The following is a 24,692-nucleotide window of genomic DNA, read 5'->3' as shown; positions in this document are numbered from 1 at the left end:
AGCCGGCCCGTGGCACGTATAAAATAAATGTTCTCAAAAAGCTTTGAGAATGATCTTGAAACTGATCGGACGGTAAATAAATAACTATCATTCACGATCTTCGCTTATTAACTACTGTCGCGGTTATTCATTAAGTTCATATGTAGAGCTTTGAAAATAAGTTAGAGGCAAATGGGACACGACTTAAAAACATCGTCCAAAAAACCTTTGAATCGCATTTCTACCGAAGAAGTTTAGATTTTGCGAAAAATGTGAAACACGTCTCAAATGATGTTTCATACAGATCCTTGAAAATGAATTTGAGTGCGAAACATCACAAATTTTTAACCCCCATTTATACCAAGAAGGAATACATTTTTGTATGATGATCACCAATCAGTCAGTCAGTCAGTCGGACAGTTTTATATATAGGAATATTTAAAATAAATGTGTTGAATTTCTTCTCAACTAACTTTGCCAAAGTTGTCGGAAAAATTTAACATGACAAAGTACGTAATTGTTCTAAAAAAACTGAAAGTTCTGTCCGCGCATCCCACTGGCATCTACACGAACTATGACTATGTACAGAAGTAAGTGTGATAATTCATATTATAAGTAATCGTTAATCGACCACATTCTGAATTGTCATTGATTGACTTAATAGAACTGCCTTCGTTTTCGGTTTTGCTACTGCAGCGCTTATCGGCCAACTGAATCTGAATCAGAAACTAGCGATTTTGCTTCTCTTTCTGCACTCTTCTCTTTTATTAGCTCAAACAAACCACGCGTATCAGCTGAATGTCTACTCGGACGTTTGGCAAAACAAACTTGAGATAAATCCTATAAAATGAAAAATATAAAGAACCATTAAAGACAATCACAAGCTTTTGCGACGCGTGACTAATTCAAGTGCAAATGGCAAGTTGTTAATTGGGTTTCTTGGAGGTGTGACTACAATTTCAGTTGATAATGGACGGTAAAAGCTGAATCATATTTCAGTATCATTTCTGGGTTGATATCAAAGCGAGTTTTTAAGATATGCTATAGATAAGCTTATGTTGGGTAAGGTGGTTAATTTCCAATGGGAATCTTAGCATCCTAAATAGCTTATTATATTGTTAAATAGTTGCATTCTCTAAGAAACTGTATTTTTGGGTTTATGGTTATGTTAGGCTGGAAAATAGCTTAGCTTTTCATCCTAGTTATCCTAGAACATAATTGTGAGAGGTACAAAATGAAAAAGTCAATGCTACAAATAATTTTTAGATTGAGATGGGTTAAATGTTAGCTTATGAAAAATTAGGCTAGGTTAGGTAAGGTAGTGTTGGGTTAGGTGAGCTTATGTTTGACTAAGTGAGGTTATGTCTGTGAGGTTCTGTTCACAAGTAAGCGGTAAATACTATATGTATTATTCTCGGTATGGCAATAATGAAACACACTATGAGTATTATTTATTTTATTTATTTAATAATGGTCGACAAAATGACTGTCAACCTTAGCATTTAATACATTGAAGTAGCAAAATTACTTACAGAACTTGCTAATTCCTTTCGATGTTCAACTCTTCAACTTTTTCAGCATTACTCATGTACTGTTTATCAATCATTTAGCAAATATATAAAAATAATGCGAATAAGTACACCAAACAAGCCATATAAGCACTCTTTGAGCATTTCTCGTCAATTATTCAGTTAGTTGCATTAGATAAACTAAAGAGACAAGCTCAGATGTGTTCAACGCTGCGAGCCCTATTTTTGCTCAGGTTGTATTTATTGAAAGTATAAAAAAAAAAATTTTCAATTAACTATTCCGTACTTTGGTCAGCATTCTGGCCATTTGCCTGTATTTGGCCATGACTGAAGATGTGTCTGCTCCTCAAGTTATAACCCAAAGTGAGCCCAGACACACAACCGCAGACGATTTTCAGTTTTGATTTTGAAATTTTGACAACACTATGGCTAGAATCTTAATACCAGACGGAAGGAAATAATTTTGGTTGAGCCAATAAATTGCTGAATTTTTAAACAAAAAAATCTGTTAATTATTGCTAAAAAAAACGATAAGCATTCATTCAGGTCTCTCGTGTATGATTAGACCTGACCAAAACTGGTTTTAATGAGATGCGAATATGGAAATTGTAATTTTTTTAAATTCAAGTTCAAGACCAACTTCTAACTGTAATTGACCAGTTATACGCCTAGATATACGTAAAGCAGTATATTTATTAAGGTCTTTGCACTCGGTTAAGCTTTAATTACATTCAAGCGTTTGCTTCGTATTTCGGTAAATCTTAAGGTGAATTTTTTATGTGCTTTGTTGGGGGTTTTTTTATTAAAAATTTTGTGGTGCTTTCCATTTAGAATTTATATGGATTAAATTGATATAAAATATTTAGACATATATAATAAAAATTAAATGCTGGGCTTACGTTTATATTGCAAATAGTGACCTTGAACCAGCTTGAACTTTATATATGTATTAATAAGAATCATATCGATTAATCATAAAAGCTCTGTACAGGTAATCGAAGTACAACTATCATAACAGAGCACTTAACAGCGATCTACAGCTGCTATGTGTTTAACAGTATGTCATTTAAGCTTTTTCTTACAGTGCTTTGCATTAACTGGCAACGCTATACAAATCAAAAGCTTTCAACTCAACAGTTCAGGCAAAAACAACAATACTGCACACAGCAACCGATTCGCCCAGAGCACAAGCAAACCACCTGTTGAGAGCAAGCAGCGGCGGAGAGACCTGCGTAAGAGAGCGCGTTTGAGTTTGATTGTGTGGTGTTTACGTTTTGAGAGCCGCTTTCATTAGTGTGTTTATGTTACGCCGCTCGCCGAACTTCCTCCCTCCCAACGAAAAGGCAACGCGATCGCGCGACTTCACTCAGTTGTTGACCCACTCTCGTGCAGAGCGGTTCGTCTGGCGTGTGTCTACAAGAATCGAATTGTTTGTGTGCGTGAACTGAATTCATTAATTTACTTTCGCTACACAAGCCGCGCCTAATACAAGCGTAGGGCCGTGAAATTTGCTGTTGGCTTTTTTTTATAATTAATTGGTGTGTGCGAAAAGGTGCAATTATTATTATCCTACAATGGCTGTGCGTTTCATGGATATGTTAAAGCTCACCTTTAAGTAAGTATTTGCACAGTAAGCAACAAAACAAAAGCACTTGGTTTCCCTGTCTGTGGGAGTGCATGTGTGTGAGTGTTGCAGCAACATTAACAGATTTCTTGTTCGATCGTTAGTCGTTATGATGGTTGCTCTCGCTTGCTCTTACATATGTACACACATCTGCACATATCTCTCTGTCTGCATGTGTGTATAACGCAGTGTTGCGTTGGTGAAATTGTTGCGCAAGTTTTGCAGCTGGTTTTTGCATAAATTTATCGAAGCCTTTTGTTTTCTTCATTTCGATTCCGCTGTGATTTTTTTTTTCATTTATTTGTCCAAATTCGTTAGTTTTTATTGCTATTATTTGCACGTTTTTGCCCACAATTTTTTGCTTATATTATGACCAGGCATTACAACAGTATTAAAAGCGGGCGCCTTAAATATCAATTGGTCGAATTTAGTTTATTGCTCAAGTTGAAAATCAATAGCAATAGCAATAGGGTTAATAATAATATAATATAAAACTAATAGACGGGTGAATTCTTTATTTGACTGGAAAAAAAAGTTATTATTATATTGAAAATTATACTATAATTTTAACTACAGAAGTTAGAATTATTTGGGCATTTGCCAGAAACTAAATGCTTTGAATTAAGATATTGCACCATGTATTTAATATATCACAGCAAAATAAAATAAAATATATATATATATATAAATTTATGATATCTGATATATGTATATTATATGTTTATAATATAATAGCTGATGTAAAACTTTTGTAATATTACAAAATATTCTTATTTTTTCTTTTAACTTATCCAGTTTAGTATTTTTTCAAGAAAATCATTTAAAACTCATATGTTCCTACTTTTGAGAACTCCTGAGTACTCGTACGTGCACTTGTACCTACCTTAGAGTATTCAGAAGTCTGGAGTAGACATTAAATCTGGGAAAAGGTAATCAGATTTTTAATCAGTGTAAATTTCCAAGCAAACATTGACCACTTGACTCAATTAGTTTAGCTTGAATAAAGGTCGAACTTCTTTAACAGACTTTTCCATATATTAACAAGAAACCGTAGCTTTTCTACAAGCTCATTCTAATATGAGTCCACGTTTAGTTACATATGAGACAACAGATTGATAAAGCCCGTCAGGTACATAGTTCATTAAGCTTTCAGGTAGAATATTTGCTTGTTTTTGTTTTATTGTGTGCTGAATTGCTAAATGGGCATGACATGGCAACTTTTAGTCATATCATGTATATTTAATTTTAATTCGCATGCTAATCTATTGCTTAGGCATTGTATTTACAACATTTTAGTTTGTATCTATAGATATATATGCACCCTTTGCCCTTTTGATGATTTCTTTCGCTTAACATTCGCTTCTGCAAATGTTTTGGAGAACTTCGCTAGTTTGCTGATAAGAATTATATAGAAATCAATACATATGCAGCTTATCAGCTGTCTGATAAACAGCTGTAGATGTTGACAAGTGTGTGTGTAGATGTGTATTACGAGTACATGCGAAATTTTACGGGCGATTTCGTGCAATAGACTAAAACTAATTAAATATCATACGGTAATCCCATTATAGCAATTTATGAGTTTATGGTGCTTATATATATAGCTGAAATATCAGTTTTTATATCTGAATATTGCTAAAAGTTGTCAATGTATATATATACTAATAATCTATAAAACAAACAAAAGTACATTCAAAACTCATAAATAAACCCTATTTTGTAGCCGTTGAGGTTTTATAGAATTATATGCAGTTAATAATGACAAGGCATATTCGAATTGAATGAGTTAATAATAAAGTTTTTGAAATTGCCTATCTAATGGATGAATATGTTCTTAACATATCGAAAAAAGGGGTTAATTAAGAATTGATTTGGGAATTGGTTACATCTGCATTACGAAAATCATTCTCAAATAAATAATATATTATATTAAGGCTTGTTGAACTTGAAGCTCTAGAAAAAATAATCATACTAATTTATTTTACGATGTTAAAGTTATTGCCCTGAAAATCTATAAAATATGCAAGTAAATGTGTTATTGTCCCCTAGAGTGCCCGACTAGGGGATACCCTGAACCTGAATTTGGGGACTCTTAAAAACTAAGAGATTTGCTAAAAATAATGATTTCGATTTAGACTTTTATCGATTGCTTCAATTATCGATTATCGATCGATATGGATAAAGCGATCCGGCTATTGATGCTGATATAGATATGGGGTCGGAAATGCTTCCTTCTGCTTGTTTCATACATTTTCACATTAAGATTATACCCTTCCAATGGGTTCAGAAGAATATTCAAAGTCTGTCTTATTGGTAGCAACTGACTGCCCTGATTGACTGAATGTCTGATTGATGACATGCTCTCAGCCTGAGCCGTAAGAAATATATAATTATAATTATCGCGAATTATTTATTACGCGTTAATAATAAGCAATAGTGTGAGAAAAAAACGTAGAATGCTTTATAAGTAAATATCACATGATAAATGTGATAGATCATTTTTGACTTATTTCGATTAACTTGAAATTTGTTTCGAAAATTTAATGCTGGTTTTGGCGGCGTTTGCCTTATTAAAATATTTACTTAGCTTGTTCGAGGGGAAAATTATTCTTACGTAGTCCGCCTGATAAAAATTATGTTTTAAAGAAAGTGAATTTTTATACGATCAGCCTTAAGCCCTACATTGAAAATTAATTATTTCGTGATTTTCTTGTTTATGCAAACTTTAAAAATCCTTTCAGTTTCAAGACAGTTAAACATATAAGCTTCATAACAATGTAACTATATAGCGTATGGTGTATAGTTTAACTATATCCTTCCATTATAGTCGATCGCTTGGTAGAGATCGGAAGGTGTATATCGGTTCCAGTGCATAATAAAACAAATTGAATTTTAAAAAATCTGCTTAGAGAGTAATTTATAGCTTTATGATCATTGATCGAAAATGTCTTCCAGTCCTAAAGCTACCATCTGGTTGGGCATACTTCAATATATATAGTTTTTAATTGCATTTCTTCAGTCTGTCTCCCTTCTCTTTCTCCGCTCCTAACTATAGACTTCAATTTGCCAGTTCCATCTCCGTCACGTACTACTACTTTAATCTCGTGTTTTTGATCTATCTTTCTCTCTTTCTCCTGCTGCTCGTTTTCCTTTCTCTGAAATTAGCAATTTGTATGCAATTTCGATGTTATTGTTGTTGTTGCTAAAGTTAAACTATGTCAGTGCATTGGGGCAATGCGTGTTAAATATAAAATGTGTGATTAATTTTTGAGCTGCGCAATTGAAAAGAAAAAATGCCATAAAATGCATAAATCGCACACCCACAACCGAGAGCGCAGCAATAAAAGCTAAATAAAAAAATCAAAAACAATACTAAAAATAAAAATTAAATAAATAAAAAAAAAAAACAACAGTAGATAGAAAACTTGTCGTGAATAATAAGCGTGCAGCGTTGAGGTTGATCAAAAGGCGCGACTTTCAAAAAAAAAAAAACATACTGTAACGCAACCACACTGTGGCATTGAAAGCGAACCACCCAACCACCAAGCCGGCAATTTGTTGAGTGCGTGACTAATTTTAGGCCAAAACAAGTTAGATGAAGTTGTCTGCGAACCAGCGAAGTCTAAATGCCCTAACATTTAGAAGATTTATAATATATTATATTGTGATCTGCTGATTTATGATTTGGCATGCTTATATAGTTCAAAAACGGTTTGTACAGTTGAATTATAATATATATACAAATATTCGAAGAATGAATTTTGGACCCTTAGTTCCTATAGCAGCTATATAACATAGTAAGTCGAAGTGCATGATATATTGTTTGCTTGTTTGTATTAAACTCAGTTTAGTGAAGATATTTTAAGAGTCAAAAGTTAAATAAATTTATGAATTGGATTGATTGTCAATATGGATACTTTAGGTTATAGTGGTCCGATTTGAAGGCATTTAGGTGGAAAGGGTTAAATCGACCCCAAAATCGCTTTTATATCTCCTAGCTTGACTCGCACATTTTTTTACATAACTGAAATACCCTATGTAAGTGTATATTTATTGCAGCAAGAATTGCGCTTCACTGCGGCTTCAATCCTAACTATGATTTTTACTCTCACTCACACTTACCCTCTCTCTCTCTCTCTCTTTCTGTTTGTTTATTTGCCTATACAGGGTGCTCAGCTTTAAGTACGAACAGCGTCGCCTGACCACAGCCATTTATTCGGTGGTGAAAACCAAGCTGGGCAACGTGAAGGGCGTAAAGCGCAACACCATATGGGGCGGCAGTTATTATAGCTTCGAGAAAATTCCGTTTGCCAAGCCGCCTCTGGGCGAGCTGCGTTTCAGGGCGCCGGAGCCGGCGGAGCCCTGGGAACGGGAGCTGGACTGCACTTCGCCGGGCGAAAAGCCGCTCCAAACACATCCCTTCTTTCGCAAATTTGCTGGCTCCGAGGATTGTTTGTATTTGAATGTGTACGCTAAGGATGTGAGTAACTGTAGCAGGCAGCTTTTAGTCAGCAATCACTAACTGCTTCTTTTTGTTTGCGTTTAACAGCTGCAGCCAGCGAAACCGCGTCCTGTGCTGGTCTGGATCTATGGCGGGGGGTTTCAGGTGGGCGAGGCCACGCGTGATATGTACAGTCCGGATTTCTTTATGTCCAAGGATGTGGTGCTAGTCTCCATAAGCTATCGCCTGGGCGCGCTTGGCTTTCTCAGCCTAGAGGATCCGGAGCTCAATGTACCCGGCAATGCGGGACTCAAGGATCAAATTATGGGCCTGCGTTGGGTAAAGGAAAATATCGAAGCCTTCGGGGGTGATCCCAACAATGTGACCCTGTTTGGTGAGAGCGCAGGTGGCGCCTCCACGCATCTGATCACGCTCAGCCCTCAGACAGAAGGTCTGCTGCACAAGGCCATTGTGATGTCCGGCAGCGCCTTGTGCCCCTGGGCACAGCCACCTAACAACGGTTGGGCCCTTCGTCTGGCACAGAAGCTGGGCTACACGGGCGCCAATAAGGATCGTGAGATATTTCAGTTTCTGCGCCAGGCCAGGGGCGGGGACATTGTCAAGGCGACCGCGCAGGTGCTTAACAAGGAGGAGAAACACAATCGCGTGCTGTTTGCTTTCGGACCAGTCGTGGAGCCCTACAAAACTGGGCACACGGTCATTGGCCAGCCGCCGTACGAGCTCATGCAACAGACCTGGAGTCGGCGTGTGCCCATGATGTTTGGCGGCACTAGCTTTGAGGGGCTGCTCTTCTATCCAGGTGAGTTGTAGTCCTGGCTGTGGACAGACATCTTGTTTATTCTGATCCTTACCAACACCTTGCAGAGGTTACTCGACGTCCTGCTACGCTGGATGAGGTGGGCGATTGTCAGAATGTTTTACCCATTGATCTGGGCGAGAATCTGGATCCCAAGTTGCGCGAGAATTATGCACTGCAGCTGAAACGCGCCTACTTTGGCGAGGAGTCGTGCAACCAGGCGAACATGATGAAGTTCCTCGATCTGGAATCGTATCGCGAATTCTGGCATCCCATCTATCGCACTGCCGTGGCTCGACTCCGTATGGGCAGCGCTCCCACCTATCTCTACCGCTTCGATCACGACTCCAAGCTCTGCAACGCCATACGCATTGTGCTCTGCGGCAATGAGATGCGTGGTGTGTGCCATGGCGATGATCTCTGTTACATCTTTCACAGCATGCTGGCCAATCAGGCGGCGGTTGGCTCAGCCGAGCACAAGATCATCTCCGGTATGATTGACATCTGGACGAGCTTTGCGGCCAATGGGGATCCCAACTGCGAGAGCATTAAGCAGCTGAAATTTGCGCCGCTCGAGAGTGAGACACAGATTCAGTGCCTAAACATAGGACAAGACTTTGAGTTCAAGACGCTGCCCGAGCTGGAGAAGCTACAGCTGTGGGATAGTTTCTATTCTAGAAATAAACTTTAAGCTAGATTAGATCTGGGTTGTAATTGGTTCTATAGCTTTAGCTAACAGATTTTGAGGCCTCGTTTGTATCGCATGTAAATATCTTGTACATATTAAAAATGTTACGAGCATTTTGTATATTTAAGCTAAAGTTTATTTTTATTTATTCTGACGAATTGTGTTTAGTTCAATCTTTCTCCATATGCATCAAATAGAAGTGAACAATAAACATTTTACCTGGCACACTATGGAGTTTTGAAGTACAGAGCGGTGGGACATCTCGCTATTTGCATGGTTATAAATCATGTCTTATAAAAAAGTGTGCACAAGTGTGATTAAAATCTATAATAAGCCAGGTTATAAATGTGCAATACAAAAGGATCATATGAAATAATAAGCTCGATTATAAAATCCAATGGGCAAAGTGACACGATGAGCGTTGCCATGTCAGATTGTGTTATTTTCAATAAATTAAAAGGTGGCTGCACTCCAATAATTTAACATATAGATAACTGCATACAAATGACAACTATATTTATAGTTTTTAGTGCAGACACATGCTGGCTAGGTCGGTCACTTAGCTTAACAGAACATACATAAGTTATTGAGTTTGAGTTGTATATGTTTAACTTGCTGTTAGAATTGACGGCAATATGATGCCTGGACAGCGGGCAATAAACTCAAGAAAGAACTCATTAAAATTGTTTGCAGCCAAACTCAATAAGTTACGCTTATTGTTAATTCCGAGAAATTCCTCACATTTGTAGTTCTTTTACTGCTGTTGCTAGCTGTTATTATGCTTTTATTTACTTTGCTGTAAATCAGGGTGATCACATTTAAATTTCTCTACTGGTTTTTAATAATTTCCTGTATTTGGGACAACTTTTCACTCAAGCCGACAGTTTCGTTTTTCGTCAATTGTCTTACCCTTAACCCCACTTCGCTTCCTAGCTCGTTGCTGTATTGTGTCTTCACACCTACACATGCACTCAAACACTCACAAACACACTCTCTCTCGTGGCTGTATGTTATACATATGTGTAAGCCGATGCTTGACAATCAAAGGGTACAACGACAACAATTTCCGCAACGCGACCGCCAACATCGACCCCAGAGAGCGGGTAAAAGAGGAAGTGTTTGTGTGTGTGTGTGCAAAATAGAGGGTAAAATAAAATTCCATTAAAATTTGTGCAATTTTTAATGTTTTTTTTTTTTGTTCATTTGTTTGGTTGCTCTTTTTTGGGACATGCCAAAATGTTTGTGTGGTAAATTCAAAACGGCTGCCCATGTCGACCGTGGTCCTGGCGCGTGTCCTGTGCGACGTGAAAATTTCATTTGTCGACGCGCCGTGCTCCAGTCCCGAGTTTTATTCTTTTTGGTGTTTTACATATCTTTTAACTTTTTTTTTTTTTTGGTTTAGATGCGGGCGGGACATGCGGCGGGGCGTGTCCCTTGAATGTTGGTCATGTGCGCAGCGTGTAAAAATGGGCGTGAACTCAATAAATTAGATTGTTTTTTTGGTGCAAGGGATTTTTTCTTTCTTCTTAGTTTTTTTTTCTTTAGTTTTGCGAAAGTCCATGACGTGGGCTCTTTGATTAAATATCTTTGTTAGTTATTTTTAATTTAAGCTGCAAGTAAATTAAGCGAGCGCAATTTTTGATCAACTTTTATTGATTTGCGGCTTCAATAAGTTGAGTTTTGGTGTAATACCGAATTGATAAAGGACTATTCAATATATATATTATTAAATATGTAAATAATAGTAATAATATAGGCTTATGGCTATTTAAAATCAAAGTGATTATTTGTTACATAAATTTTTCAAAACTGGCTGACATATCTGACTTATATATATTTAATTTATTAACTTTAAATATAAGCTTAAATTAGATGTAATATGTTGCAGCAGCTGTCTATTTTTTGTAGAATTTTTTTATAGCCCATAACCCATAATGAAAAGTTGGTTAATTAACATATATGTATATATACGTCCCTTTAAATATGTGTGTATTATTTATAATGTATTTAAATGCAGCCACATTTTGGCGGCCGCTCTGAGCGCTTTTTTGCAGGCGCATAAAAGTATGCAACGCTTTTTGCTTAAACTCTGCTGTTGGCATGTGCCACCAATATCTGATTGCACTCATGGGTATGTATGAGTGTACGTGTGTGTGTGTGTGTGCGTGCTGGTAGTTGTTGCTGTTGTGCATACATAAGCTATATTCATCCGCTCTGTTCGCAGTTGCTGGTGTTTGTTGTAGCTGTTTTTGGGCTCGACACAGTCAGCTTGATGTCTGATCATATTTGTTTGTGGTTTTTCGTTGTGGTTGCCGCTTAACAAAAACTGTACATACACCCACGAACACACACAAGGGCACAACCACAATTATAATGGCCTAGCCAGCTTTGGCACTTATTGAAGTTCAACTTTTATCAAATTAAATTTCCCGGATTACAGGTATTTAGCGCTGAACAGTCTGCGGTCTAGCGACCGGGCAATACAAGTGGCATTAGCGGTTGTAATTGAATTTCAGCTATAAATGTGAAATTCTCTCCCTTTTTTTTTAGCATGTCGGCTTAATTGAATGTACAGCGCATATAAATAAACGAACAAAAAGCATGCAAAACAAAAGGGACTAGAAATAGCTGCCAATGTCGTTTTTTGTATCGTACTCGTTTTTTATAATTTCTAGTTAAACTAATTGATAATGAATATTGGCATTGAATGATGGCGAGAGCGCTTTGTTTCAGTGTTGATAAACACTCGATTGAACGTCAGTTGCACAAAGTATATTAAGATTAAATATATATGAAATTGCTCAATAAATGAGTCATTGGCTTAAGTTTGGCGCTAAAAGGACAACTGCTTATCAATTTTAGATGACCTTTAGCTCCAACTGCTAAACACCTTGGCTGACCCTGAATGCTGCCAGGGTAGCGGTCTTAAGTGCATTTCTCTCTTTCTCTCCTTGTGTGTGTTTTTATTATGCGGCAAGCATAAATTATTTAGCTGAGTGCCTTGAATTACCTGCAGAAAGGAAGCAGGCAGTAGGTTGCACCTGAAAATCACTTCGAGGCAGCTCAATTTGAGCGTAAATTTCGTTTTGGTTGCACTAACAAAACAACAACAGCAGCAAAGGGGGCCAACAGCTTTAATAACAAACACAATTTAAGTGCATATAAAATGGCTGAAATATCCCTTTTCCTACCACCCCCCCACCCTTAACACCTCCATTCCACGACCATTTACAGCACCTTACCCACTTGCACTTGGCAAGGAATTATGCACTCCAAGGATACGACCCGCATTTTATGCACTCGCCAGTAAAGTTATTGAGTAATCAGCTTTAAAATTCTGAACTAGCTGCTGCCCCCAGCTTTGGGGCGTGGCTGTTGTTTGTTTCTTGGCCACAGTAGCTCGACTGTGCGCTGGTTGCAGCTTGCTGCATGCCCCATAAAATGCGCAAAATGTATGCCCAGGCACGTGGCAGCTGAAAATGATTGCGCGACATGCTTGCTTTATGCTTTTTGGGCGCCACGATTTATGTGGTTCCCACTGCCAGTTGCGAAGCGGTTTGCGAGTGGTTGCGGGTGGCTCTACTATATGCTGCCTGCAGCCAGCTGTTGCAGCTGCTTAGCATATCGCAATGCCGGCCAGCCCACGTGACGTATGGGTGTTAATAACTTTTAACATGTCAGGCTAAAAAACTAATCAGCAGCAGCCGCAGCAGCAGCAGTTGTAACAGACTGCACAACATTTCATTAAGTGGCAACTTTGTAACTAATTGTTCGAAAAGTCAACATTGACTACTAATACTCTTCACCGTTTACATTTACAAAATTAAAAAATTTATAAAAGTAAATAAAATAAACTATTCACAGCGCATAAGGCTCTGGGCTTAACTGAAATGATACCTAGATACCAGCTTCAAGGCCATTGCTCTTACTTTGGTAAAAGGGGGATTGTATCCAAAGGTTAAGTATGTCTACCACATGTACGCTGTAATAATCTTCAAATACCCAATTTTGCGTCTTAGCAGCAGAAATAAAAATTTTAAATAGAATCTAGTTTTTAATTTATTAAAAACGACATTTTTTTCAATATATTTTTAAGCAAAATACATTCATACTTCATGCAGAATGAAATATTTGCTTAATATATATATTTTTATTCAGTTTCTAATGTAATATAAGGTAAACAATTGATAAACAAATCTTTCATTAAGTTTAAGGATCTTTTAGTTTAAGGATCTATTTATATTTGTATAACTTTCGAGTTAGTCGCTAAAGTTGTTACTTATCTAGCCGCTGCTATTGTTCAATCCTGACAGGGTATTCGCAACTATTATTTATTGTCTGACCGAGGGACCAACATAAATAAGGCGCAGACAATGGACAAAGTAGTGCGCCTGTTGGTACACATTTTTTTCTTTGGCTTGCGCATACTTAAGCACTTTTATTTTTTTTCTTTTGTATTTCATTTTATTTTTGTTTACTTATTTAATTTTTTGTATGCTGCTGGCAGACTCATTAAGCCCCAGTAATGACACTTTAGCGCTGTGAGCACGTTCTAAGCGCCAACAATAATTCATGCCACTGAATGATTTGTGGTAGCCACCGCAACAGACTTCGGTCCCGAGAAGAGAGCCCATCGAAGCCGCTGCCCCAGCGTCAAAGTGTGAATATTTCGAGTATTTGATGGCATATTTAAAGGTAAAAGTGAGAAGCGAGCAACTTAGGGCCACTTTCTTTTTTGGGAGCAGCTGCCATGTGCCTGAATTATTAGATAATTTTGTTCATTTACTCGCAGTTACCTATATAAATAATAATTGACTTAAATCATTTCACGGGCGAAAAATTGGTGAAAGTATAAAAGCTGAAATTTTTGGAAAAGCACTTGGTCATGGTTATAAATTTACCAAGAACTCTGTAGTTGTGTACACTAAAAAATATATATGTATGCATGTAGAGTGGAATGACCCAATTTTGGAGTGCCTGATAAAATATTAAAGCCGATAGCTTTGGCAGCATCCAGTAAACGGGCCTATAATGTGAGCCAAACTGAAGCTGAATAATTTGCTTTTTACAATAAAAATCGTGCCAAAAAATGAACCCTAAAACCGAATCTTTAATGTGTGATAGTGCAAATATTTGTATGCATGTGCATATATATCTGTTTGTATGTGCAATGTGGTCAGAAAATACTATAAATAGGCGGCGCTGTGGGGGTGGTGCAGAGTGACACAAGGGGGCAGTTGAAAGTGCATCAGGCAAAGCGGCCGCAGCCAGCAAACCGCAGCAAACTAATAATAACCAGCAGGCCCACAGAGAAAAAATGAACAGAGCGGTGAGTGGGTGTGTGTGTGTGTGTGTGGAGAAGCGGGACATGAGTTAAGTGCAGCAAGTGTGATGCTGGACGAGTGTGGTGAAATGGTGGAGTGTAGGTTGACTAAAGGCGTGTCGGTTCGCTAACAACACAGCAAACATAATTGCAACTACGAAATTTACAAATAGCTTTTAGTGTCAGTGCAAAATACATAGCACACACTAACACAAATACACAAACACAGACACACACCCATGTAGGACACACAGACAGAGAAGCGCATAATGCACATGCACTCAATGCATATCAGGAGTTGGTTCAGCGTTGCATGTTGCATACTTTTGTGGGCGGAAATGTCGTAAAACAGCAGAAAGCAGACAGCAGCAGCAGACAGCAGCGGAGCCTAGCAACAGCAAAAGGACCGACAGCAGCAAAAAGGACTAATATTTTTGCCCCGTTGCCTTGGACACTCTCCAGCGCATATCTAATTTGTCATGGCGCTTGGGCGCTTGGAGCAAGAAAAATGTTGCAACATGCAGCACCGAGCTAGCGAGCGGTTATCCTGCGCGCTCGCTTGTCCTTGGCCACTAATTAATGCGGCTTGTTTCGGCTCTGGCAAGTCCTTGTGCCTTTTGCCTTGCTGACTACTGTACAGCTCCAGACCCTTGAATCCTTATGGCCTGTCGAAAAACTTTGCTAGCTGCAAATTAATTTTTCGCTGCAGCGTTTCATCACAAATTCCCGCAACTTGTGTTCATTTGCAACTCAATGCCGTGGCACAGGGCGCGTATACGTAATATTAGCAGCAGTAGTCGTTCGCATATGCTTAGCTCTTGCTAGGCTGCCAACATCAGATCTGTTACGCTTGCTGAATGTAAATTGAGACTCAATTTAATGGAACCCCTAATATGTCAAAAAGTTGCCACATGTCGAGAAGCATTTGGGCTGAGCTTAAAATACAGGAAATGCTCAGCTAACGCTCGAGCTACAAACTATTTACTTTGTAAATAAATTAAACGCCCTAAAAATTAGTCGACAAGAGCTTTGAAATTGTTGCTTGCCAAGTATGAAAATGATTATATATTTTCAGTGAAGGCTTCAACCAGCCTCCACTTGGGTAGAGTTTGAGTTATAGTTTCTGTTTGTTTTAAATTTGGCTTATATTTGTATAGTACAAGGGCTACTTTTTATAGTAGTTACAAATTTTAATATTTATTATTTTAATTTATTTTTTTATTATATAAATGAACATGTCACACTTAGGGTGACATATTATATTCAGCTTGTAATCTAATTTAAAGTCAAATTGCCAGAAAATTTAAGTGCAACGAAATGACAAATGTCAACAAGCCAGCAGACAACGAAGGCATTTTTTGGTCATGCCAAAAACTTTTCCTATTACAAACGTGTGGGCAAAAAGCGAAAATATGCTTCACACCCTTGTGCAGTGCAAAATGCAACAAGCAAACATTCAAACAAAAGTAAAACAATTCTCAATAGTTGGCTTTCTGTTTTTTGTTATTTGCCCATTTTCATTTGAAGTGCCAACTTTTGCAGCGAAATAAATGGTAAACAATAAAAGTGTAAGCAAAATATTTGCCATATGATAAAAGTTGTAACCACCCGCGAAGCTCTGAATAAGCTCCATAAAATTATATGTGTATGACCATATGGAAGTTGAAGCAGGCAATAGGCATAGAAAAAGCACTGACACTATGCAATCAAATTAGCTAAATGCTAAGGAATTTCAGTTTCTGTTTCGACATGGCTTTTTAAAATTTAAAATTTTTGTATCCCTTTTTTGGTTGTACCACTTGTGGAGAGAGCGACAATTTCCTTTTGGCTGTTGTAGTTGCAGAAAGAAACAAATTTGCAGCTACGATAAAGCTAGCCGAGTCAGACATACGCACACACACAACAGACACATATGAGCATCTGCAGCAGGTGCTGCAATTCGTGTGTGCAACTTTATTCCTTCTTCTACTAATTATTTACCCCTTGCCATCTGCCAAGTACCGCTTCCAATTTGCAGGTTTAATCACAAAGTGAGTTTATCTTTGTAAAGAAGAATATAAAATACCCTTGCTAATATGTTTAATATCTTAAATATCTCATATATAGGCTGTATGAATTGAATGAAATTCATATGATTTGCCTTTAAAGTGAAATTACATAGACTCTTACTCAAAACAAATCCTTTTTTGGCAGATCATTTATGTATATTGAAACGTGCCACTTCCGTTCAGCTTTAATGTCATGTAAAAGGAGATCAAACGAAATATATAATAAAGCGTTTTCTAAAGAGATCTTATAGGAATATTTTATGTATCGTCCTTACCTAAGATTTTTTATTTATACCTTATATTTTATACTTAGCACCTTAAACCGGTATCGTAGCTACTGTAGAAAATAGCAGCACATTTTACAAAATATTTCTCTTTTTATACCCTGAACCCATTTAAAATAGGTATAAGGGTATATTGTATTTGTGCAAAATCCAAATGTATGTAAAAGGCAGAAGGAATCATCTCCGACCCCATAAAGTTTATATATTTTGGATCAGCACCAATAGCCGAGCCGATCTAGACATGTCCGTCCGTCTGTCCGTATGTATGAACGCAAGGATCTCAGAACCTTTAAGAGCTAGAGAAATTTTAGATGTAGGTGCTCCTAGTGCCTGCGCAAATCGAGTGTTTCCGATAATCGATAGCTTACTCCGTTTCCAAGCAATCGATAAAAATCGATATCGATCCTGTTTTTTGGGCAATTTTGGTAATTAATAAGAGCTGGAGTCACCAAACTTGAAATTTAGCTTCAAAAATAGAATATATATATGCATTTGATGTTGGAAGAAGAGGGTTCAGGATATCCCCTAGTCGGAGCTCCCGACTAGGACCTCTTACTTGTTTTGTTTTGTAAAGGGCGTAAATTGCTTGAAACATTCACATTTCCTGTGCTTAATTAATAGTTGAGCCTGCTGCTTGCCTGCGAGCTACTATAAATTATAAAACTTTGTAATTTGTGAAAACTTAATTTGGTGTTAAATGCTTGAAAATGCACGCAATATATACTTACAAACCAAATATAACTTGTAATCTTACAATAGATATATATATGTATAGATATATACTCGCAAATCCTTTAAGATGCAGCTTACAATTTCGAGCACAGCTGCCTTCGGGCTAGATGCAACAAATAAAACCAGAGAAAGCGTCTTGCATCCGAGCTTTCGATTATCTGGTAAACACATTAAATTGTGTGCCAGACAATGGTGGCAGACACGAATACTAACACGTTCAGCTACACGGTAGTGTATGGCGGCGATGGGGGAGGGGAGCTGAAGTGGGTAAAAGAAATAGTTGGGGGCCAGGCGTAACGAAAATCGCGTGCCAGGCGAAAAATATTTATTGGCTTGCAGCGAAGCGTTGGCAGCGCTAAAATAGAAATCACAGCTAAGGAAATGCTAAAGAAATGCTAAAGAAATAACGGATATACAAAGTTGAGGTATCAGACCAGGAAGCGCATATCGCGTATGGCAAATGCAACAACAACAACATCAACAACAGTAACAACAACAACAATGCGAGCAGCTCGTAAATAAAATGCAATACAAATGTGCGCTGCAACAGAGAAAACAAACCAAAAAACTGCTACCAAATCAGTGACAGCTGTACAGTGAACACTGGCTAAGGGAAACGACTAAACAATTTTCTTAATAATGCTATAAATTTAATGCTATTTGAGGTATTTATACGTTTTATTTAAAAATTATTTAAATTGAATGATATTTCCTATTATTCTTAGAATTGTATGAAATATGTTTTTCTTCTAGATTCACTCAGTTCTTTTATAGAGCAATTACTGTGTAATATGTTCGAAAGGCAAAAGAAGAAAATAAAAAATCGAATGAGGAACCATATAATGCCCCCTGTCCCTTTCTCTCCGCCGAGGACAACCGCAACTGAATGTCTTGATATGCCGGAGCTTAACTTTATTTTCGGCGTTTGGGAAAATTGGAAAATTGCAAATCACGTAGCGTCAAGAAATGGAAATGCGCGTTTTGCGTTTTTGATAAGCACTCGTTCGTCTAGATTTAATCTCATGCCCATTATGGGCGTCTGAGGCGTGGCCAGGCTCAGTCATAAAGACTGCGTTTTTATGGATCCCTTCACCGAACAGCGTTGCCAACTTGGTCTGGTTAGCTGCAGCTCATTTGGTAAGCAATAAAAAAAGAACTTGTTGCCAGACTTACAATGTTTGTGCTCAGCCACGGCTTGGGCGCCCTCTTCCGCTCATCCATCCCCGCCGTCTATCGGTGTATTGTTGCCTGTGCATAAGTCAGTGGGAATTTACATTTTCTAAATCAAAATACTTTTAACATGGCCGCAGATACCGCCTGTCGTGGCCTCGCCGCACCCGCATTCGCCTTGCATGTGTCAACAGCAACGGCAAACACGACACGGTAACACAGCGTTAACACAACACCAACTTAACTGTGAACGTGTGGGATGAGCGCCCGCCTATAAGTATGCAATGTTTGCTTAGGCGCCTCTACAAACACTTTCCAGCCTTTGGCCAGCCCCATTTGTTGCTGTTGTGGGCGATGCTGAAACAAAGTTTATTGCAAGCTCTTTTCTCGCTGTTATTTAAAAAAGCAAAAAAAAAAACTACAAAAACGAACCAAAGTTAATGGGCGTGGCCGAGGTGAAAGTTTTTACCTGACTTGAGCCTGCCCAGCTACAAGCAATAACGGCTTCTTGTTTATCGCAAACATTTGCACTTGTATTTACGTGAGCTCCCACCCAAAAATTGATGGTGGCCGAAAGTGACCAAAATTTCTCTATGGATTAATGGATTATATAAGGCGTTATGTATAAAATGTGTGTACCTTGAACCTTGCTCTTATACATAATTTACCTTAAAAAAAGTACTTTTGGCAACTTGATCGAAATTGAAGCATCCTTCAAGAGACATTATTTTTTGTCTGTGCTTTACTTTTTAAGCATATATTTTATCTATTATCAAGAGAAAATATCATGTATATATAAGTAGTATATATTATTTTCAAATTTAAATGTTCTCGAAATTTAGGTTTTTATTAATTGTTAATACTATTTTGATTTGAAGACTCGTAATAAAATAAATTATGAAATTTGAATCTCCACGTTAAAAAGCGCAGACGTGTTAGAAATGGTATGTAAAATGTTCAAAATAATGCTTATCTTATTTATAAAATGTTTAAAAACGTGCAAAAAAAAAAATAAGAGAGTAAGAAAATATTTGTGGGGCCTCCAATTATTTGAGCTTAAGGTTTAATGTCGTAATTTTTATGAAATATTGTTTTATTAAACGCTTATTAAGATTAGCTTAATGCATATAAATTATAAATTATTTAGTTGTCGTTTATAAAAAGAAAATTTAATGGATTCCCAGTGAATGCTCAAAAAACGTTTCTGACCTTACAAATTGTTGTAGGACAGAAATATGTTTCAATTACATCAAATTTACCGGTTAGCTATTGTTCATTAAATTGTTTTTAATGTGTGTCAATAAATAATGTGTTTAGAAATTTGCTACATGCTTATAAACTTTGATTGGCTGTGATAATTACAATACCAAACAGCTCAACGACTTATTACTAATAATGTTAATTATAATAAAAAGCTCTTATGTTACGAATAAACTGGCAGTTCAATAAATATGCACAATTTCATTCGAAAAACGTACGTATTGCAATTGCAAATACGATTTCAAATTAAATACATTAATGCGCTAACTGATGGGCGCGTTAAATTTCAAATTTTTATTAAATTTACTATTTGATTGCAGTGCGCAGTGAATTGAATTTAATTGCCAATAGAAAATGTGTGCAGCACGCTGTGAAAAATGTGTTGATTAGTATTTGGACACTTTGGTGTACTCTGTAAAATTTAATTATATGCATATTCAGTGCACATTTATTGCTAATGTGGCACTTCTGAATCGCCTGTTCTATTGCAAAATTAAAAAACCGCAAAAATGTGGGATACAGCTATTATGCAGTTAACAATTCAAGAATTTAGTGACTGTGTAAAATGAATACAAATTTGGGTAAAAATATATACATATATTTATATACATTTTTGCTTACACTCTTATTTCAGTAATGTTTATAAGTATCATGAAAATAATTTAATAAAGCCATTTTTAATGGCTTCAGGGTATAAGAAATGGAATAAGCAAGAAAGTTTTCATTTCGAAATGGTATTTTGTTTTCGTAATAAAATGTGGTTTTTATCTCAGAAAAATTATTGAAAAAAAAATGTTGTAACTAATAAAAGTACTTGAAATATATGTATTTATATTTAATTATTCAAATAATAAACAGGCACAAACATAAACAGTCACTCTCATGTAGATGCACACAATTGTTAAGAGCAAGTGTTTCGTAAATTGTATCCACATTTGTTAATTTTGTGCCTGCGCACTTTATAATGCCAAATTGTAATTTGTTTATATAATTGTCCTTGGCCGTTCGTGCCTCCTCTCCCTAGCCCCACTACATCGTAATTTTTCAAAAAACATAGCAGCTGGCAACATTTTAATTACGCATTCAGTTGGCGCAAAGTTCCCAAATTATGACGAAAGAAAACCATTACAAGCTGGGTTCAACTTCTTACACTCATTATATTATATATAAATTTATACCCTGAACCCATTAAAAATGTATAAAAAGGGTATAATGTGTTCGAAAAAATGTATGTAACAGACAGAACGAAGCATCTCCGACTCCATAAAGTACATATATACTTGATCAGCGTCAATAGCCGAGTCGATCTAGCCATGTCGGCCTGTCTGAACATAAGTCTGCATGTATGAACGCAAGGATATCAGATCCTATAAAAGCAAAAGACTTGAAATTTTAGCTGTAGGTCCTCCTAGTGCCTGCGCAGATCAAGTTTTTTTCAGACAATCGATAGCTTACACCGTTTTTAAGCAATTAATGAAAATCGATATCGGCATCCTGTTTTATAAGCTAATTGGGTAAATATTAGGAGCTAGAGTCACCAAACATGATATGTTGCTTCTATAATATTATATAAATAAAGTATCTTTTATTTTATAACTATCGCCACATTCTTTTTTTTTATATACTTATCTTTGTTACTACTAAAGCAGAAGAGCGCGAAATGCGAGCTGCATTTGGTGTTGGAATAAAAGACTCGGGGGTACTAGAACCTCTTACTTGTTAATATATGTTAATATTCCATATTGTTTTTATATTAAATGGAAAATATAAATATAAGCTATAAAGAATATATTAAAATTTTGTTAAGGACATTGCTTGGTTTTGGGGGGTGCTTGAAGTAAATGTTTGAAGTTTGGTTGCATTTGAAGTGATGTAGTTCAGTTGATGTTTTTGCCGCCTAGCCAAGTTTTATGGCACCCTAAATGCACATAAAATCTTGACAATTCCCGCACCGAACATAAAAACTAGTTATGCATAAAACATTTACCAACCCCTCGCATAAAACATTTTAAGTTTAATGGCAATTAACCTTTCGCGTTGCTAAAATTAAAATCATGAGTCTCGAATAACCCGTGTAACCCGAGCGGATCCACATAAATTTTAATGCCTTAGTATATGGGGGTAGCAGTTGGCAGACATGACATGTATTTATAGCTGGCCGTAGACCTCAGTTGGGCATATTGCTAATACGCCATGTTGGCTGCGCGGCTTTGTTTTATTTGCACGCGCGAACATACACACACACAGACAGTTAGCTTTGAGTACGACTCGAGAGTCAAGACTTGACTGCAAGACAAAGCAAATGTCTGCGAGATCTATCCTTGGAAATGCACTTACAGACACATACACCCGCCCCTTTGCCTCTTACTCCTCTGCGAGTTGTTTGGCCTTTTTGCTGGCGAGGCAGCAGCAATTGGCATTGCAGTTGCTGCTGCAGCTCGTAAATTGAATAAAAGTTCAAATGTTGGCAATTAATATAACGAAAAAGTTAATGCCACATGTGTGTGCGTGTGCGTGTCTGTGTGTGTGCATGCTGGCTGCTGGAGTGCGTCCTCAATTGGTTCTCGAACCAGCTAGAACCAACTGTGGCTGCGTAGCGTTTGATGTGTGTGCGTGTGTGTCTGTGTGTGTGTGTGTGTGTGTGTGAGTTTGGTTAACATAAAACACGAATGTAGCTTGTAGCAATTGTCTAGGGGCTATAGTTTCTGAGTAAATGGAGCATATGGAAATGAGGCTTGGAGTAAAACTTATTAAATAATGAAAATGACTGAAAATACAAATTCATATATGTAATTTAAACATATAAATTAATGGTTATATATCCATTGTATGTTCTTGATAGGTATTATTAATTTCATTGTGTTTTATTTGCAAAAGTAACTATGCCTACGTCTGTGTATTTCCAATGCAATTAACAACAAGAAAGTGTTTATTTTTCATTCTGCAACTTCTAATTATTTTGTTATTCAAGCAGCTTTTGTATTGGCCGCACACACACACACACAGACTCAGATAGACAGAGTCAGATAGAGAAACATTCATTTAGATTCACATACACATGCACCCACATGCATACTCACATTCTGACTCGCATTCGCAGCTTACCAATTCATTTGCCCGCACTGTGTATGTGTAGCTGTGTGCGTGTGTATCCCTGCTGGCATTTGCAGCTTCCTTTTAGCCTTTTGCCGAGATTGTGGCACACGCTAATTGCTCGAAACGTTTGAACCCCACCATAACCATGTCCTGGCCACGCACCACACTCAACCTCTACCTCCACTTCCACTCGGTTCCATATCACCATTTTAGCACTCTGCCAGCGAGGCGTATACGTAATATGCGAGCTGAGGGGCTGCAGCTTTGGGGGCGATTGCATTGAAGACGTGCTCCATTTTCAAATCGCTTCACTGGGAGCTCTAAAACAATGCCTCGTTATTTTCCCAAAGTTATTGCACATTTGCTGCAGTTAACACTTGTTCTGATTTTCTTTTCTCTTGTTGCTATTGTTGTAATGTAATTGTTATCTGTGTGTGTTATTTGTGGCGTTGTTGCTGTTGTTTTTGCTGCTGCGTTTGTTTAGTTTTTTTTTTATGCGATATGAGTTTCACAAGCTGTTTTCACTGTATTCCTGCACTCATGCGAGGTTCTTCAATTACAATTGTCCTAACAATTATATCAAATTTTATTTTTATTTTGAGTGCTTCCGAGAGTAGCTACGGATATTTTATTTTCCAATGCCAAAAAGAGTTTGTTATACGCTAATTGGAATATTGTTTTCGGCAAAATACATAAATCTTATTTCTGATTGTCATACTTCAAAATTTAGGTCGAGAAGTTTAATAATGTATATCATTATATCAGTACAAAACTAAAAATATAATTCTTATTCAGTTGTAATTTGTTTGTCGAAAAATTAAAAAACGCAATATTTTTAATAAAACTGTTTATTCGGTTCAATACTTATGGTACACTTGTTTTCTGAAGGCATTTTTTTTACCGATTATCACCGTTCTTTTGAGCAGTGCAACAGCTTTTAAGTCGCTTACACACGCCATTATTGCCAGCTATTATATAAATAGCCAAAATGATGCAAATTGAGGAAACTGTACTTAGTGCTTGTGGCAACCGCTTTAGTTAAATCACTTAGCTGCTTCGCTCATAAAAACTCAATTTGCATAATCTTTCACTCTCACACACAGACACGCACTTAACAACACGTGTATTTGTGAGCAATGGGAAACACGTTTTTAATTCCCAGTCGTCAACAAATATGCGACTTGTTGTTGTTTGTTAAATCTCAAAGCACACAAGCAAAAGCAAATCTAATTTCTAACAGACAACAAAAAAAAAACATAGAAAAAATGAAAGGATGAGTCCCAGAAAAAAAAAATCGACAATACACAAGAAGAAGAGCGTCAGACAGTTGCGCCCCAAAAAGTATGCAATGCATGTGTGTGGCATAAATCAAAGCTAGACAATTTTGGCAAGGGAAACACAAGCTGCGAAGCATAAGAACTGAAAAAATATAGAAGTATTCTAGTAAAAAGTATTCGAACTAGGGATGCCCAGTGTGCAGATAAAATATCATTTCAGCATATAAAATCAAGATAATTAATATTAAATGTACATCAATTTATATTGCCAAATGTATGGCGCAGGATTTGACATTTCTCCTATTGCTTACATAAATAGAGTATTATGTTAGCCTTTATATCCATTTCTGTCTACAGGGTATTCGAGGCAACAACACAGCGGCCGGAAAAATGGCCGCGATGAGGCGGGAAGGAAATCAAAAGT

At 37.1% G+C, this 24,692-nt stretch overlaps 1 protein-coding gene across 2 annotated transcripts; it reads left to right on the top strand.

Annotated features, from left to right (window-relative positions):
• Positions 1 to 465: 465 nt before the first annotated feature.
• alpha-Est10 (alpha-Esterase-10) lies at positions 466 to 9,205 on the top strand. 2 transcript variants are annotated; one of them, XM_032433654.2, is made up of 4 exons: positions 466 to 569; positions 7,300 to 7,612; positions 7,682 to 8,393; positions 8,459 to 9,205. In XM_032433654.2, exons 1-4 carry the CDS (start codon positions 481 to 483, stop codon positions 9,079 to 9,081), a joined length of 1,737 nt encoding a protein of 578 aa, XP_032289545.1. In that variant the 5' UTR covers positions 466 to 480; the 3' UTR covers positions 9,082 to 9,205. The 2 variants fall into 2 exon arrangements, with proteins under 2 accessions (XP_032289545.1, XP_002056426.2); XM_002056390.4 differs by lacking the exon at positions 466 to 569 and adding an exon at positions 2,853 to 3,123.
• The last annotated feature ends 15,487 nt before the right edge of the window (positions 9,206 to 24,692 follow it).

The sequence above is a fragment of the Drosophila virilis genome, chromosome 2 (genome assembly GCF_030788295.1).
Source record: "Drosophila virilis strain 15010-1051.87 chromosome 2, Dvir_AGI_RSII-ME, whole genome shotgun sequence".
In the NCBI taxonomy this organism is placed as follows: domain Eukaryota; kingdom Metazoa; phylum Arthropoda; class Insecta; order Diptera; family Drosophilidae; genus Drosophila; species Drosophila virilis.
The sequence above is the reverse complement of the archived record's forward strand: the minus strand, read 5'-3'. Positions and strand labels throughout refer to the sequence as shown.

Coding starts and splice junctions, on each gene's coding strand:
- alpha-Est10 (XM_032433654.2), top strand. CDS start 481: ATGACAAAGTACGTAATTGTTCTAAAAAAACTGAAAGTTCTGTCCGCG. Junction 570..7,299: donor AACTATGACTATGTACAGAA/GTAAGTGTGATA, acceptor TTGCCTATACAG/GGTGCTCAGCTTTAAGTACG. Junction 7,613..7,681: donor TGAATGTGTACGCTAAGGAT/GTGAGTAACTGT, acceptor TGCGTTTAACAG/CTGCAGCCAGCGAAACCGCG.